At 56.9% G+C, this 13713-nt stretch overlaps 1 protein-coding gene across 1 annotated transcript in view; it reads right to left on the bottom strand.

Annotated features, from left to right (window-relative positions):
* SLC6A3 (solute carrier family 6 member 3) overlaps positions 1 to 13713 on the bottom strand; it is a 37591-nt gene that overhangs the window by 13744 nt on the left and 10134 nt on the right. Inside the window, exons 5-8 of the mRNA XM_077879650.1 lie at positions 7163 to 7301; positions 6247 to 6381; positions 2252 to 2355; positions 916 to 1040 (exon numbers count right to left, since the gene is read on the bottom strand). Of these exons, the coding sequence (XP_077735776.1) occupies positions 916 to 1040; positions 2252 to 2355; positions 6247 to 6381; positions 7163 to 7301 (503 nt within the window). The remainder of the gene's footprint in view (positions 1 to 915; positions 1041 to 2251; positions 2356 to 6246; positions 6382 to 7162; positions 7302 to 13713) is intronic.

Below are 13713 nucleotides of genomic sequence, written 5' to 3'. Positions count from 1 at the left end.
GAGGTATGTTAGTGACACCCACTCCGGCTTTCCTGGGCCTGAGGGGCAGCCCCAGGAGAAGTGAATGGGGAGTCTGGCCTGTAGGGGAAGAGGTCTCCTTACTCAGCCCAGAACAATCTGACAGTAGGTGAGGGGTTGCAGAGGTCTCAGGAGATCCTGGTGTCCTGGGGAGACCCCAAGGCCATGGTTTCCCACCCAGTCACTAGGACGGAGCACCCCTGCAAATGGCCAGGGGCCTGAAGCCACCCAAAGGGCCCCTTCTGCCCTCACCCCTGCACCTGCTGGGGCCCAGCCTGCTCCTGGGTCACCGGTGCCTGCTCCCACCACCTGCGTCCTGGTGCACAGACACCCGGTGTTCACTGCTGCCTGGGCAAGTGGGTTGGGAACAAGGATCTCCATGGTCCCTGTGTGCCCAAGACTTTGTGATTTCTCTGGTTAGTACCCAAATCCCACCTCGATATGTCTGATCACCACGTTTTGGAGGAAGAAGCTTTGGGACTGACGAACTGCTCATGTCCCAAACCCCTGAGCTTCTCCTCAGCCTTGCTCTCCCGCCCTGACGTCCGTGTCACTGAGAACAGCTCAGGGCTCCTACCCCTGGGCTGCATGGCCCCCACCCCAGTGTGATCGAAGACAAGGCATGCCCAGGGACAGGGACCAGACCTAGGTCCTGCAGCTCCGGGGCCTCTGCTGGTGGCCAGTGGTGCAGGAGCTAAGTGTGCTGGGCGTGTTGCTGCCACGAGGACTGTCCTTCCATGGGTTCTCTGCCCTGGAACACCTGCAACCTTGGTGACCTGGACTCAGGGCCCGAGCATCTCCCTCCCACCATTTGGGGTAAACCACTAGAGGAGTGGGCGGCCAGGGCTGTGGAGCGGGCGGAGCTGTGGGGATGCTGCCTGCCCTAGGGGGACTCACCGTCCTTGGCCACGTCCCCAATGGGCACACTGTGCTTCTGTGCCATGTACCCCAGGAAGGAGAAGACCACAAAGCCGGAGGAGAAGCTTGTCAGGGAGTTGACGGAGGTGGTGATGACCGCGTCTCTGGGGAACAAGACACAAGTCCCAGCGATGCCTGGAGCGGTGGCAATTTCTTGCCTTTGTTGTAAGGCACCGTGTCTGGGGGCAGGCGGGTTTTGGAGGATGCGTTCCCAGAAGGCCACCGCCAGCCCCTCCAGTGGGCTGGTGCCCAGGGTGGCAGGTCCCTCAGCTGAGTGGCTCTGGGAGTGTCCACAGTGACTGACCGTGTGCGTGTCTGGGAACCGAGAGGCCTCTGGCCCTCACGGCTCAGTGTGAAGGTGGGACAGTCCCTGCCTGCAATGTTGGGGCTCTGGGTGGGGGGCAAACGGAAGCCTGCGGGGTCGCACCTGTGTTGGCGGGGCCTCTAGATGCCTCTGGAGGAGCTGCCTGAAATGTAGTTCTGAGGGGCGGATCTGCTGGGGCCCCAATGCTCTGCTTCTGTTTGTTCCCAGTACGGGGAAGTCAGAACTCCTGCTCTGGGGACCCCACTCAGAAGCTAGGCATTCAGAGGGCCGTGGGAAAGGGGAGTGGGGGAGCAGGGGTCAGGTCAGCCCATCCGGGTGCCAGTGTGGGAGGGCGTTTGCAGAGCACCCAGAGCTGGGGCCCCGGGGGCAGCAGGGGCAGAGGGGGCAGGGGCTGTACACCCTCAGGTACGGCCACTTTGCTGTGCACACTGTCCTTGTATTTTTACTGCATTTTCTGTCTTCATGATGTGAAGAAAGGAAACAGAAACCCAGAAGGGAAAGCAGATCCCAGGTGAATTTGGTAGATTTGGGGTCTAGCATGGAGCTGCAGGTCACTGAGGTCCTTTCCAGGCTGGTGGCAGCAGCGCATCCCCCCTCAGGGCTGTAGGCACACGGTGCTGCCACTTTGCTGCCGCGCTGGAGCCAGGTCCCCTGAGCAGCTCTGCACCAGGTCCTGGCCTCCGGCTTCCTCGGTGTAGGGGGAAGGTGGGGGAGGCCAGGCCCTGGGCACGGGGGTGAGGAGCCAGTTGGAACCTGGCAGGGGATGGAGGAGGGGCAGAGGCCAGGTCTCCAAGGGGACTCTGGGGGTACCAAACACCTTCACGTGTTCCAGCACTTTTCCTAAAGCAAGAACCAACATGGCCTGTAGCTTCTCTGGCCCCGAGGCCCTGCGAGCACAGCGTATTCCCCTACCCGGTGTCTGGGAACACGTTATTTTCAGAAGTCAGTGATTGAGCAGCCCCGTGATGGGGACAGGCGCACGGGACTTACCTGTAGCAGTTGTTGGTGAATTTATTGTAGCTGGAGAAGGCAATTAGCACCCCAAACCCAACGCCCAGCGAGAAGCACACCTGGGTGGCAGCATCTATCCACACCTGCGTGGAGCCAGAGAAGAGAGGTGGTTGTGGGATGTGCACTGAGCCCAGGAGAGCTGGCGGCCCAGGGCCACGGAGGCTCCACGGAACCAGTCATCAACATCGTCATCAACGAGCCAGTGGCATCGACAATGTGATCAGTGGCAAAGGCTGTCTTGGGGGATAAACCCACCGTGTCACCGGCCTGAGAGCTCGCCACTCGGAAGAGCTGCTTTATTTGGAATTTCCCTTGGAATGTCCGTACCGCTCTCCACACAGCCAGACATGTAATGTATTAAGATGCTGTGACGTGGACACCACAGTCAGACATGCCCACTGATGTTTGCTTTACGTCTTGCCCGTGGCATTTAAAGCCAGGGGCACAGGGTGCACACACCGCCACCCACCCAGGTGGACAAGCCCGTGGAGCCTGGACGTGGAGTGTGCTCACCTGACGCAGCACAGGTGGCGCTGGGTGGCACACACAAGGGCCAAGCGAAAGCCTGTGGCTGGCAATTGGACCAATAAGGTATCTGAAAGTCCAACACAACTGTTCACGTCAGGGCGGCGTGGAGAACATGTGGGGATGTGGGCACCACATTGCCCTCCACGGCCTTGGGTGCGGGCAGGTGAAAGGCAGCTGACCTCACCCTGGGGGAGTCACCCAGGAGGCCCTTGTCTGCTATCTGAGGGGTATGGGGGCTGTCCCTGAGTGTCCAGGCGGCCCCTAGTGTGGGCCTGTGGGTGAGGACCCTCAGGCAGTGATATAGAGCTCAGCTGGGAACACAGGGTGGCCCCCAAGGGAGCTGGACAGGATAAGCAGAGAAGGCTGGAGCCTCAGCCACCCGCCCACGCTCCAGGACCTGCTCCAGGACGCGCTCTAGGACCTGCAGGGCCTCTGTTGGTGGGGCAACAGGCCCAGAGCCTGGGGATCACCCTGGTGTTAGCGGTGGTGTGTGCAGGCTGCTGCCAGGGCGTGGCATGAGGCCTGGAGTAGCTGAGAGGCCCGTGGGCCAAGGGGCCCCACTCTGCTGTCTCCTGTCCCCTAGTGCTGGTCATCAGTTAGTGTGCTTGGCCAGGCCGCTGCAGGCAGGAGCCCTTGCCACAGGGAGAGTTCTTGCCTCCTGCTCAGTCCATCCTGGAGGGTGAGGCAGCGGCTCAGGGGTGGGCCAGGGACCCAGGTGGGCTAACGTGGAACTGCCTGCCTTTCCTTCACCACCTGACCTCTCCTCTCTCCTCCTCTCCTCCTCTCCTCTCCTCTCCTCTCCTCTCCTCTCCTCATCCAGGCTCCCCCAGGATGGGACTCTGTCTGCCCCGGCCTGCAGCTGGCTACCCCGTTGAGCCACCCCAAGAGCTGCAGATGAAAGAACAAGGGTCTGGATGCCATCTAAGGATGCTGATCCCTAAGGAGGAGCCCTTTGTGCAGAGGGGGATCCGGAAATGGATCTCCAGGATGCAGGGCCGGCTTTGTGTCTGAGCCGTGCTGGGTTCAGAGTATCAGGGACACAGGAAGGGATGATCCCCTTTTTTCGGTCTGCTTGCTGAGCAGGCCCCTGTGTAGAACCTCTGATCCTGACCTGCCCTGGACCCATGAGGATTCTGGCCAGGCCTCCTGCCAGGTGGCTCTGGATTAAGCCCCAGGGGATGGGTCAGGGTCAAGCCTGGGCTAGTGCTAGGGAGCCTGTGACTTGATCAGGGCCAGGTCCTGGGGGGATCTGGGGGACCAGCCCCGATTGCCAAGCCCCAGAGAAGGAGGCCCAGGGTCATTTGATCTCTGAGTGTGGCCACCAAGAGCTTGGGGGGGGGGCAGGAGTATGGGCAGCACTTGGGCCAGGAGGAGCCCTGGGTGGACATCCCAGGATGATCACCAAGCCAGGGAGGCTCTGTCCCTGCCCTATCCAGAGGAGGCCTGGAGGAGCTGATGCAAAGGTCAGCCAGGACCCCACAGCAGAACCAGGAATGGCTTCACCCTCTGGACTGGGGACCACATGGACCTGTCCCTTCAGGACCTCAGGTACACCAGAGCTCGGGGGTTATAGGCCTACTCTGTCCTGGTCTATGTCCCCTCTTAGTCCTGAGTGGACAGGGTAGTTGGAGAGGCCAGAACACACTGATTTGTCCAAGATATTCACCATCTATCTGTCACCCATTGACTATGTGTCCATCAATCACCTACCTATCTATCCATCATCTATCCATCCACCCACCCACCCACCCACCCATCCATCTATGCATCCATCCATCATCCATCCATTTTCTATCTATCCATCCATCTAGCATCTACCCATCCACTTACTATCTATCTCTATGTACCTATCATCTTCCACCTTCTATCATCTAATTTCTGACAGCCTCTCGTTTCTGTCATTTATTCTCTGCTTCACACATGAGCATCTTTCTACACATACCAGCACATGTCTGGCTTCCTCCTGTGCACTACCTGGTTTTCCTGCCCAACGCACTAGCTTCCTTCCGTTGTCCTCATGTTATTTTCTTCGATTTCTTCATCGTGGCTTCCTGGCCTCAGACACCCACACCATCTGCTCCTGGAAGCACACCCGTGGCTCCCTATTGGCTTTCCACCATGTGGACACTCTTCATCTTCCCTCACTTGTGCAGAGCATGCGTCTGCTGCTCTCATGGCCTTACTGCCTGTGCTTGTGTGGGCTCCCCAGCAGCCTGCCCCGCGCCATGCTCCCTGCCCTCTCTGGCCGGTGCCTCCCACTGCTGCTGCAGCTTCACACCCTCGCTCTGCTGCTCCTCCACTCCCTGGGGGCTTCCTGGGGGCTAGGAGCCACACCTGCCTCCCCTCCTACCTGTTCCTTCCATTCCCACCTCAGGGCTGTGCCTTTCTGCATCCCTGGTGAGCACCACACCTGACTCTCACTACTAATACCTAGCAGCATTGGGCAGCAATCCTCCAAACAGCCCCCTGTCCTCCTCTTCATGCTCCTACACCCCAGCTGTCCCTCCCGGTATGCCTCTTGGCTCTGCCACAGTGAGTCCCCTGGGTGGCCACTGGGGTCCCCACCATCTGCCAAAATCTAGTGCACATGAATTCTCAATTATCTCCTGAGAATGCTCCCTTTTCCTTCATCCTCACCACCTGGCCAATGGCCAGCCAGGCCAATGGCCACTCCCATTTCTGGGCTCATCTGGCCAATGGCCACTCCCATTTCTGGGCTCATTTCCCTAAAATGCTGCTGCCCCTTCTCTTTCCCTCTCTTGGGAGGCCTGTCTGTCCCATGGCCTTGCCAGGCTCCCTCTCTTCAGAATGATTGCTCTCTTTGTTGAAGAAATGTGCAGCCCAGCTGCAGACTTCGTTTCAATGTGATGTGAATTAGATCTGTCCCTTGTGCCGTGGGCACTGTGAGTGTTTTCCCAACAAGGTTCGGCTTCCTGAGGAGCGGGCCTTGGTTCACGCAACCATGATGAACACGGAGCCAGAGCCCAGGGCTGCATTCCAAGTGAGTGGCCACACTTCCTGGCACAGACTGGGCAGCCCGTTGGTGCTTATCTGAGGAACCTGAGAGCATTCCTTCAGGAAATGGAATGGGCCGGGGGGGAAGATGCCAACTGGAAGCAGCCTTCTATTCTATTTCTGCAGAGGTTGAGCCCGTGGTCTGCTCCCCTGACTTTCTTATTTGGTCCACTCAGCTGCCCGCTGTGTGCACATATCTCCCTGGTCAATCAGGGGGTGCATGCTGCTGGGTGTGGTCAGGTGTGCCGCTGGCCTTGCGGAGCCCTGCATGCAGCAGAGCAACCCATACCTGCTGGGTTTAGAGGGTAAGGTAAGAAATTCCAGCCCAGCTGCTGCCTTTGGGATCTCCAGCCCCAGAACACAGGAGGCCCACAGCACGCAGCCTGCCAGTGCAGGTGGGCGGCAGGGCTGCGAGTGAAGGGCATACTCACAGAAGACTCGCAGAGCCGATGGAAGTCTACGCTCAGGTACGCTCTGATGCCGTCGACGGCCCCAGGGAGAGTGATTCCTCGCAGAAGCAGGGCAAAGAGGACCACGTACGGCATGGTGGCTGTGATCCATACAACCTGGGAGAGGACGGCGTCACCAGGTATCACCACTGGCGGGGTGGCCGCGGGGTCACCCTGGTTGGTGGCTGTGGCTGGGAAGCCCGTAATCCCAAACATTCATGGGATGCCAGCTCAGCCAAGGCTCCCTGCAGTGGGCGGTTAACGCCATCTACCCTGTGACTTTCCCAGGGATTAAAATGGACAGACAACTTGGCAAAGAAGGGATGTTCTGCAGTGGGCAGGGGTGGCTGAGTTTCTGATGCATGAGATGCAGTGAATTTGCACTGGTTGTGCAGAGGCACACCTAGGGGGTGTGTAAAAGGTGGATTCTGGGCTGGGAGGTGGGGGGCGGGAACCTATCCTTCCTGAGAGGCTCTGGGGTGGTGGCACTTCACTACACACACAGTACGTGACAGGCACGTTTTGGTCAAATTGCTTTGGGCGCCCAGATAATAACTGAGTATTTTCATAAGGAAAAAACAATTTATGTTGTGCTTGTGTTCATGCTGGAAATACCCTGCTATGAGTGTTCTCCCCTTGGCACTATTTGCTAACCACAGCACCCCCGTCTGCTCCCCGACATGCCGCAGCCCGTCTGCTCCCCGACACCCCCTGCAGCCCCCATCCACTCCCCTACCCACCGCAGGCCTCCGTCTGCTCCCCGACACCCCCCGCAGCCCCCGTCCACTCCCCTACCCACCGCAGGCCTCCGTCCGCACCCCTACCCACCGCAGTGCCCGTCTGCTCCCCAAGCATGACCATGTGTCCACTCCCCAGCTGGCAGTGGCTGTAGCCTCACCTTCCCAGAAGTCTTCACTCCCTTCCACAAGCTAAAGTAGAGCAGGATGATGACCAGCACCAGGCAGGAGGTGAGCTGCCACCGGGGGGGACCCAAGTCATCGATGCCGCGGCTCTCATGGAGGTGCAGCACGCCGCGCCTGGAGAGGGCGGGAGAGGTACGTCCTTCAGCGGTGCTGCCCCCCTCCCCCCAGAACTGCAACCAGAAAGAGACCCTCCGTCCCCCACCTCGGCCTGGCCGAAAGCACTTGGCCTGGTGGGACCAGAGAGCCCCGGTGAGAAGGGTCAGGCCCCGCAGCCTAGCTAAGACGCAGGGCAGCCCGGCCCTGACCTCTGTCCCTTGGCACCTCTGATTTCTGGAGCCGGGGAGAGTAACAGGCACTTTGGAAACCAGGAGGAAGGCACTAGTGACATGGTACCCCCAAGGGGTGGGCCGGGGCCCTCTGCAGGGGTGAAGCTGAGCAGACTCAGAGCACTAGAACAGGACAGGCAGACGGCTGCGCTGTTCTCCGAGGGGAGAGGCCCATGGCATTTGCTCACGCGGCTCCAGAGCCTCGAAGAGGATCCGCAGGTAACAGACACAGGAAGACTCTGCTCTGCGCTCCTGCCAGACCCAGTCTTGTGGAGGGAATCTGTCAGAAGGGCGGAACACGACGCCGTGAAGAGAGGACGGGACTTATGGCCCCTGGAGCTCTCCCTGGGCACCACATTCCCTAGATCCCCTGACCTCCTGTGGAGTCCCGGGCACCTCCCTGCATGGTACCCCCTAGATCCCTTGACCTCCTGCAGGGTCTTGGGCACCTCCCTGCACCTTACCACCTAGATCCTCTGACCTCCTGCGGGGTCCCGGGTGCCTCCCTGCATGGTACCCCCTAGATCCCCTGACCTCCTACAGGAAAGGTGGCAGCACCATCATGTTTGCTGTACACCTGCTACCTCACCTTCATGGTTGGGATTTGGAATCACAGCTGACACCATGTTATGCTGCTGCTTCACGAGGTGGAGGGGCCCATTGTGAAAGGAGCCATCACTGCCCAGATCTGCTGAGGTCCCAAGAAAATAATCCTGACACCCACAGCAGAAAGCTGCAGACTCTGGGGCTTCCCACCAGCTCCAGGCATCACAGGACCATGTTGGAGGGATTCAGGTTGTCAGACCCCAGAATCACAGTCTCGTGGCAGGGGAGGTGGTGATGGGCACCACCAGAGCCCAGCTCAGCACTGCCAGCTCGCTCAGCACCGTCCAAACTCACATCAACTTCTCTCCTTTCTGGAGCACGGGCCACCCCCTAAAGTGATGGGAGCCCCCCACACTCAACACACACACGTGGTCTGCTGCACCCATAGTGTGAGGTATGGGAGATGGAGCCCCTGTGGCAGGAAAGGAGGAGGCCACTGCTGGGACAGTGCTCAAGTGGCTGTGCCCTGCCTGCCCTCCCTGGGCTTGTCCACCCCTGGACCTGTCCTCCCATGGCGTGTTCTCACTGGATCTGTTCTCCATGGGGCCAGTCCTCCCCCAGGCCTGTCCCCCCATAGCATGTTCTCACTGGGTCTGTCCTCCCGGGCCTGTCCACCCTGGGGCCTGTCCTCCCTGGGGCCTGTCATCCCTTGCACCTCCTCTGGAAGTACAATTTCCCAGCACCTCCCAGCCTGGCTCTGTGTTGGCTGCCCCTCACCCCCCCATGTCCTAGTCCCTAAGTCTTAAACCCAGAACTTCTGTGCACTAACAGGATATGTGGGGTGACGCGTGAGTGCGACCACACAGCCAGAGGTCCAGTCACACCTTTGCCTCCTTGCAAGTCCTCCTACATGTGCAGGGCTGCACACCTCGGCCTGCTGGCTGATGGCCCTGTAACCACTCACTCCCTTGCCCGGAAGGAGCCCCGGGGCCCACAGGCCTGTGGAGCCTCCCACACGGAGGGGGCGGCTTAGAAGAGAGCACATGGCTCCTCCACACCACACACTGTTTCCACTTGTAAATCGCTTGTGGAATTAGCACATCGGTACTGGTTCAATTCCCTTCCCCGAGATTAAAAACTCTTCTTGTTCTGAAGTCATTTGAAATCCCTCAGACAATTAGGGGACCAGACCTGCAGGGTGCCATGGGCCTGGGGCCAGGAGCCAGCAGCACAGGCAGCCTCAGGGTCAGGGCGGGAAGGACACGGCCCAGGGGTGGGTGCGCGGCCTGCGGGGGCGATGAAGGGCGCCTGGGTAGGCCGTGTGGGGCTGACACGCAGAAAGGTCTGGAGCCAGAAGCAGCCAGGAGGACCAGGCCGTGAAGGCCTGCGCAGCCAGCAGCTGTGGGGAAGGTACAACGTGTCCACGTTCAGCTGGATTCCTTCCTCAGGTTGAGTTTGTGGTAGGTCACGGATGTGGACACCAGCAGAGCACTGAGGTGTGCCAGGCACGCGCAGGCGCCACGAACCCTGCCTCCCCCACCCCCACGGCAGCCCCTTACCGGGTCCCGTGACGTGGGACCCAGACAGCCCCGCTCAACCCATCCTCTGTCTGGGGCGCTGGTGTCTAGAGAAAGGAGCTGAGGGGCCTGCGCGCTGGCCCAGAGGGAACAACGTCACAGCCAGGGGGACAAAGGACCCCACATGGCTGTTTCCAGACAGGATGGAGCTGATGCGGGCCTGACCCCCCTGAGAGAAGGGAAGGGGTGAGATGTGCCCATCAATGCCCCAGCACCCTGCCCGGCGGCACCCCTGAGGGCAGGCTCAAGTGAACGTACTGGTGGGGGTGCTCAGGCCAGCTGGGGTATGGGGAAGGACCTGCCCAGGTGCCCACTGACGTGCAGGGCAGCCCCTAGGGGTTAGTGGCTGAGAGGTGCCCAGAGCTCAGCTGGGGCTGGGGTCGCTGGGCTCCTGCTGGCCAGAGCAGGGGACATGCAGGCCACATGGGGAGCTCGGGGGGTCTGGAAGAGGGGTGAACCATTCCTGAAGCAAAGAGCCCCCGGGATCACATCAACACAGCTTAATAACGCGCTTCAACTCCCCACCAGGACAAAGGTCACATTCCTTAAAGGAAGACAACAAAATCTAATACGCATGAATGTGAAACTCATGAAGCCTCGTGTGTAATAAGAAAATTACTAGACACAACAACAAGAAACCGTGGCGTACAACCAGGAGAGATCCTGCCAATGGCTCCCTCCCACGCCATACAAACATTAACTCAAAGTGGGTCAAGGACTTAACCATAGAGCCAAAGTTATAGATTCTCGGAAGAAACAGTAGGGGTTGAGCCTTGTGACCCTGGGTTTGGCAATGGGTTTTCCAATATGACAAGCCACACAGGTAAACTCACTTCATCAAAATAAAAAACCTTTCGTGCATCAAAGGACACGACAACAGAGTAAACGGGTAACTCACAGAATGAGAGAAAACATTCGCAAATCATGTGTCAGGTACGAGATTACTATCCAGAATATATAAAGATTTAAAACCCCACAAGAAAAAAAATCCAAACAACTCAATTTAAAGGCGGTCAAAGTGGAGGTAGATCAAACTAGGAGTCTCTCACGGTGAAGGAAGCCACCCACAAACTGAAAAGTCAACCTGCTGGTGGGACGAAATATTTGCAAATCATATATTTTACAAGAGGTTAATACCCAAAATGTATACAGAACACATACAACTGAAGAGCAAAACACAAACCATATGTTAAAAAAAAAAAAAAAGGTAGGTCTGAACAGACATGTCTCCAATGAAGACACACAGATGCCAACAGACACGGGAGGATGTTCACCATCACCCATTGAAACCATGATGAACGGTGGTCAGGACGGCTGTTATAAATAAGTCAAGAAATATCAGGTGCTGGCAACAAGGCAGAGACAAGAGCCTTCATGTATTGCTGGGGGGGAATGCAAGCTGGTGCAGCCTCCATGGGAAACAGTGTGGGAGCTCCTTAAAAAATTAAAAAATAGAGCTACCCTACGACCCACCAATCTCACTTCTAGGTATTTATTTGAAGAGAATGAAAACACTAACGCAAAAATACATCTGCACCTCTATGTTCATCACAGCATTATTTACAATAGCCAAGACATCAAAACAACCCAAGTAAAAAAAAACCCAAAAAACAAAAAACAAAAAAACCCAAAACAACCCAAGTGTCCACTGATGGATGAACCAAATATGGGCCCTGCATATGGTGGGATATTGTTCAGCCTTACGAGGAAGGAGACTGACCCCTCTCCGGAGCAGTTGGACCTTGAGGATGTCGTGCAGAGTGAGATGAGCCATGCTGGATGGTTCCTCTTATATACGATCCCCAGAGTTGTCAAAGTCACAGAGATGGGAGTAGGACAGTGAGCACCAGGGGCTGGGGGAGGCAGAGAGGGAGTCAGTGTTTCATGGGGACAGAGTTTCAGTTTGGGAGGATAGGAAAGTCCTGGAGATGGAGGATGGTGATGGCTGCACAGCGCGGCACATATGCTTAATGCCACTGAACACAGACTTAAAAATGGTCGAAATGATGTATTTTATGTATAGTTTACCACCATTTAAAGAAATCCCCCTAAAAGGAGGGAAAATATGTTTCAGGAAAGCTAAAGCAGAGAAAACTCATTGCCAGCAAGTCTACACTGTAAGACATGTTAAAGGAAATTCTCCAGATGGAAGGAAATGAAGCCAAAATGGAAATCTGGATCTACAGAAGGATAGGAGGGCACCAGAAACAGCAAATACGCAGGTAAATACAGAAGTTAGGTTTTCCATTTCACATTTATTTAAAATGTAATTGCCTGTTTCAAGCAAGGATGGGAACAACATACCGTGGAGTTTCTAACACACGGGAGAAGCAAAACCCAGGACAACAGGGGACAGGAGGGGAGATGGGAGTGTGTGGCTGACAGGCTCCTAAGCCATGTGCGAAGTCTACAATGTCATCTGATGGTAGACGATGAGGAATTAATGATGGAAACTCTATAAATATCCACAAAAATGAAAACAGAGCAATAAGCCAACAGCATAGCTAAAATGGGAGCCTGAAGATCAGTCAGCTCAAAAGATGGGATTAATAGAGGGAACAAGAAAGAGACAAGACCATGGAAAAGATCAAGAAGAAAGACTTAAGCCCAACCACAGGGATAATCATTGAACGGAAACCCCAATGACAAGATGGAGATTGTTACACTGAATAAAAAAGCGAGGACCAGATCTATGCTGCCTACAAGAAACACACTCTCAATGTGACACGTAAGGGTCATAGATACCAGGATGGAAAAGGTACCAACGCAAAGACTGCCCACCGCAAGGTGAGGCTGGTCACCGTGCTGCTGGACGCAGCTACTTCAGGATGGGGAATGCGACCAAGAGGGACATTTGGTCCTGGGAAGCGGTCCATTCAAAGACCCAATAGTTGTAAACGCACACACGCTTTATAACATGGTCCCCAGATGTGCAAGCGAGGCCAACACTGACAGAGTCATGATGACAAAGAGGCAGACGCACAGTCATGGCTGAGATTCTCCGCAGCTGGGAGGACAGTGGACAGTAAGGATGTGAAGGACAGCAAGGCGCACTGGAGCTCCCAGAGCCCGCGGACATGGACGCAACTCCTTTCCCGGTGCGAGCACAACACACCCGCCGTGCGCACCAGGACAAGCTGAATACCGGATGTAGGGGCCTCAGGATGTTCTGAAATAATGAAGCTTTGTAAGTATAGTACGTCACTAAATCAGAAGTAAATCAGCAGTAGAAGCCTATCTAGCAGACCTCCAAATATTTCAGAACGAAATGGGAACCTCCCCCACCCCGAATTTCCATGAGCCAAAGAGGAAATCACAAGGCCAACCAGGGAGCACATCGAACTGAACAAAAGTGAAAACACAGGTGTGGAGCCGCATGGAAGCAGCTAAAGCTTCCTCTCAGAGGCAAATGCATAGCTTTCTAGTTGATAGTGGAAAGCAGGTGACGGTGGTGGTGATGTCTGTGGGCCGTGGGACATGTGACACACAGCCTGTGCGGGGGTTTCCAAGCCCACGGGCGCTGCCCCAGCTCAGCTCCACGTCCAGAAGTGAGTTCTTGGCACCGCGTCTCAGCCCTGGGAGTGACAGCCCCGAGCCTCTGGTCCCTGCTCTGAGCCCGCAGTGTCTCCTCTTGCACACCCCCCAGGGACCCAACGTGGGAGTCTGGGTGGGGGCCTGGGTTGACGAGGACAGCGCTCCTAGGGCAAGCACCCAAGCCTCCACGCTCCCTGGTAAGACCTAACGGAAGTTACAGCCACATCATGTTCCCCTCTGCTGTCTCAGGTGCAGCCATGCGCCTGGTGGAGTCCTTCCCACCGTGAATCCTTCTGCGGCCCCACGCACAAGACAGGCGGTCCCCCCCCCGCCCCGGTGTCACCTGGCACCTTCCAACCTCTCTGCTGGCTTTCCACATTGTACAGAAAATCCACTTTGGAACTGTAAGAGCCACCCCAGCTTGAAACCTGAGTACTCATGTGGTTGGCGTGCTGACAGACCCAACCCAAGGCAGCACTGAGCACCTGAGCGCCCCTCCGTGCAGGGCCCTGACCTTGGCCCCCAGGTGCTCATCCCCCAGCA

The sequence above is a fragment of the Canis aureus genome, chromosome 31 (genome assembly GCF_053574225.1).
Source record: "Canis aureus isolate CA01 chromosome 31, VMU_Caureus_v.1.0, whole genome shotgun sequence".
NCBI classification, from domain to species: domain Eukaryota; kingdom Metazoa; phylum Chordata; class Mammalia; order Carnivora; family Canidae; genus Canis; species Canis aureus.
The sequence above is the reverse complement of the archived record's forward strand: the minus strand, read 5'-3'. Positions and strand labels throughout refer to the sequence as shown.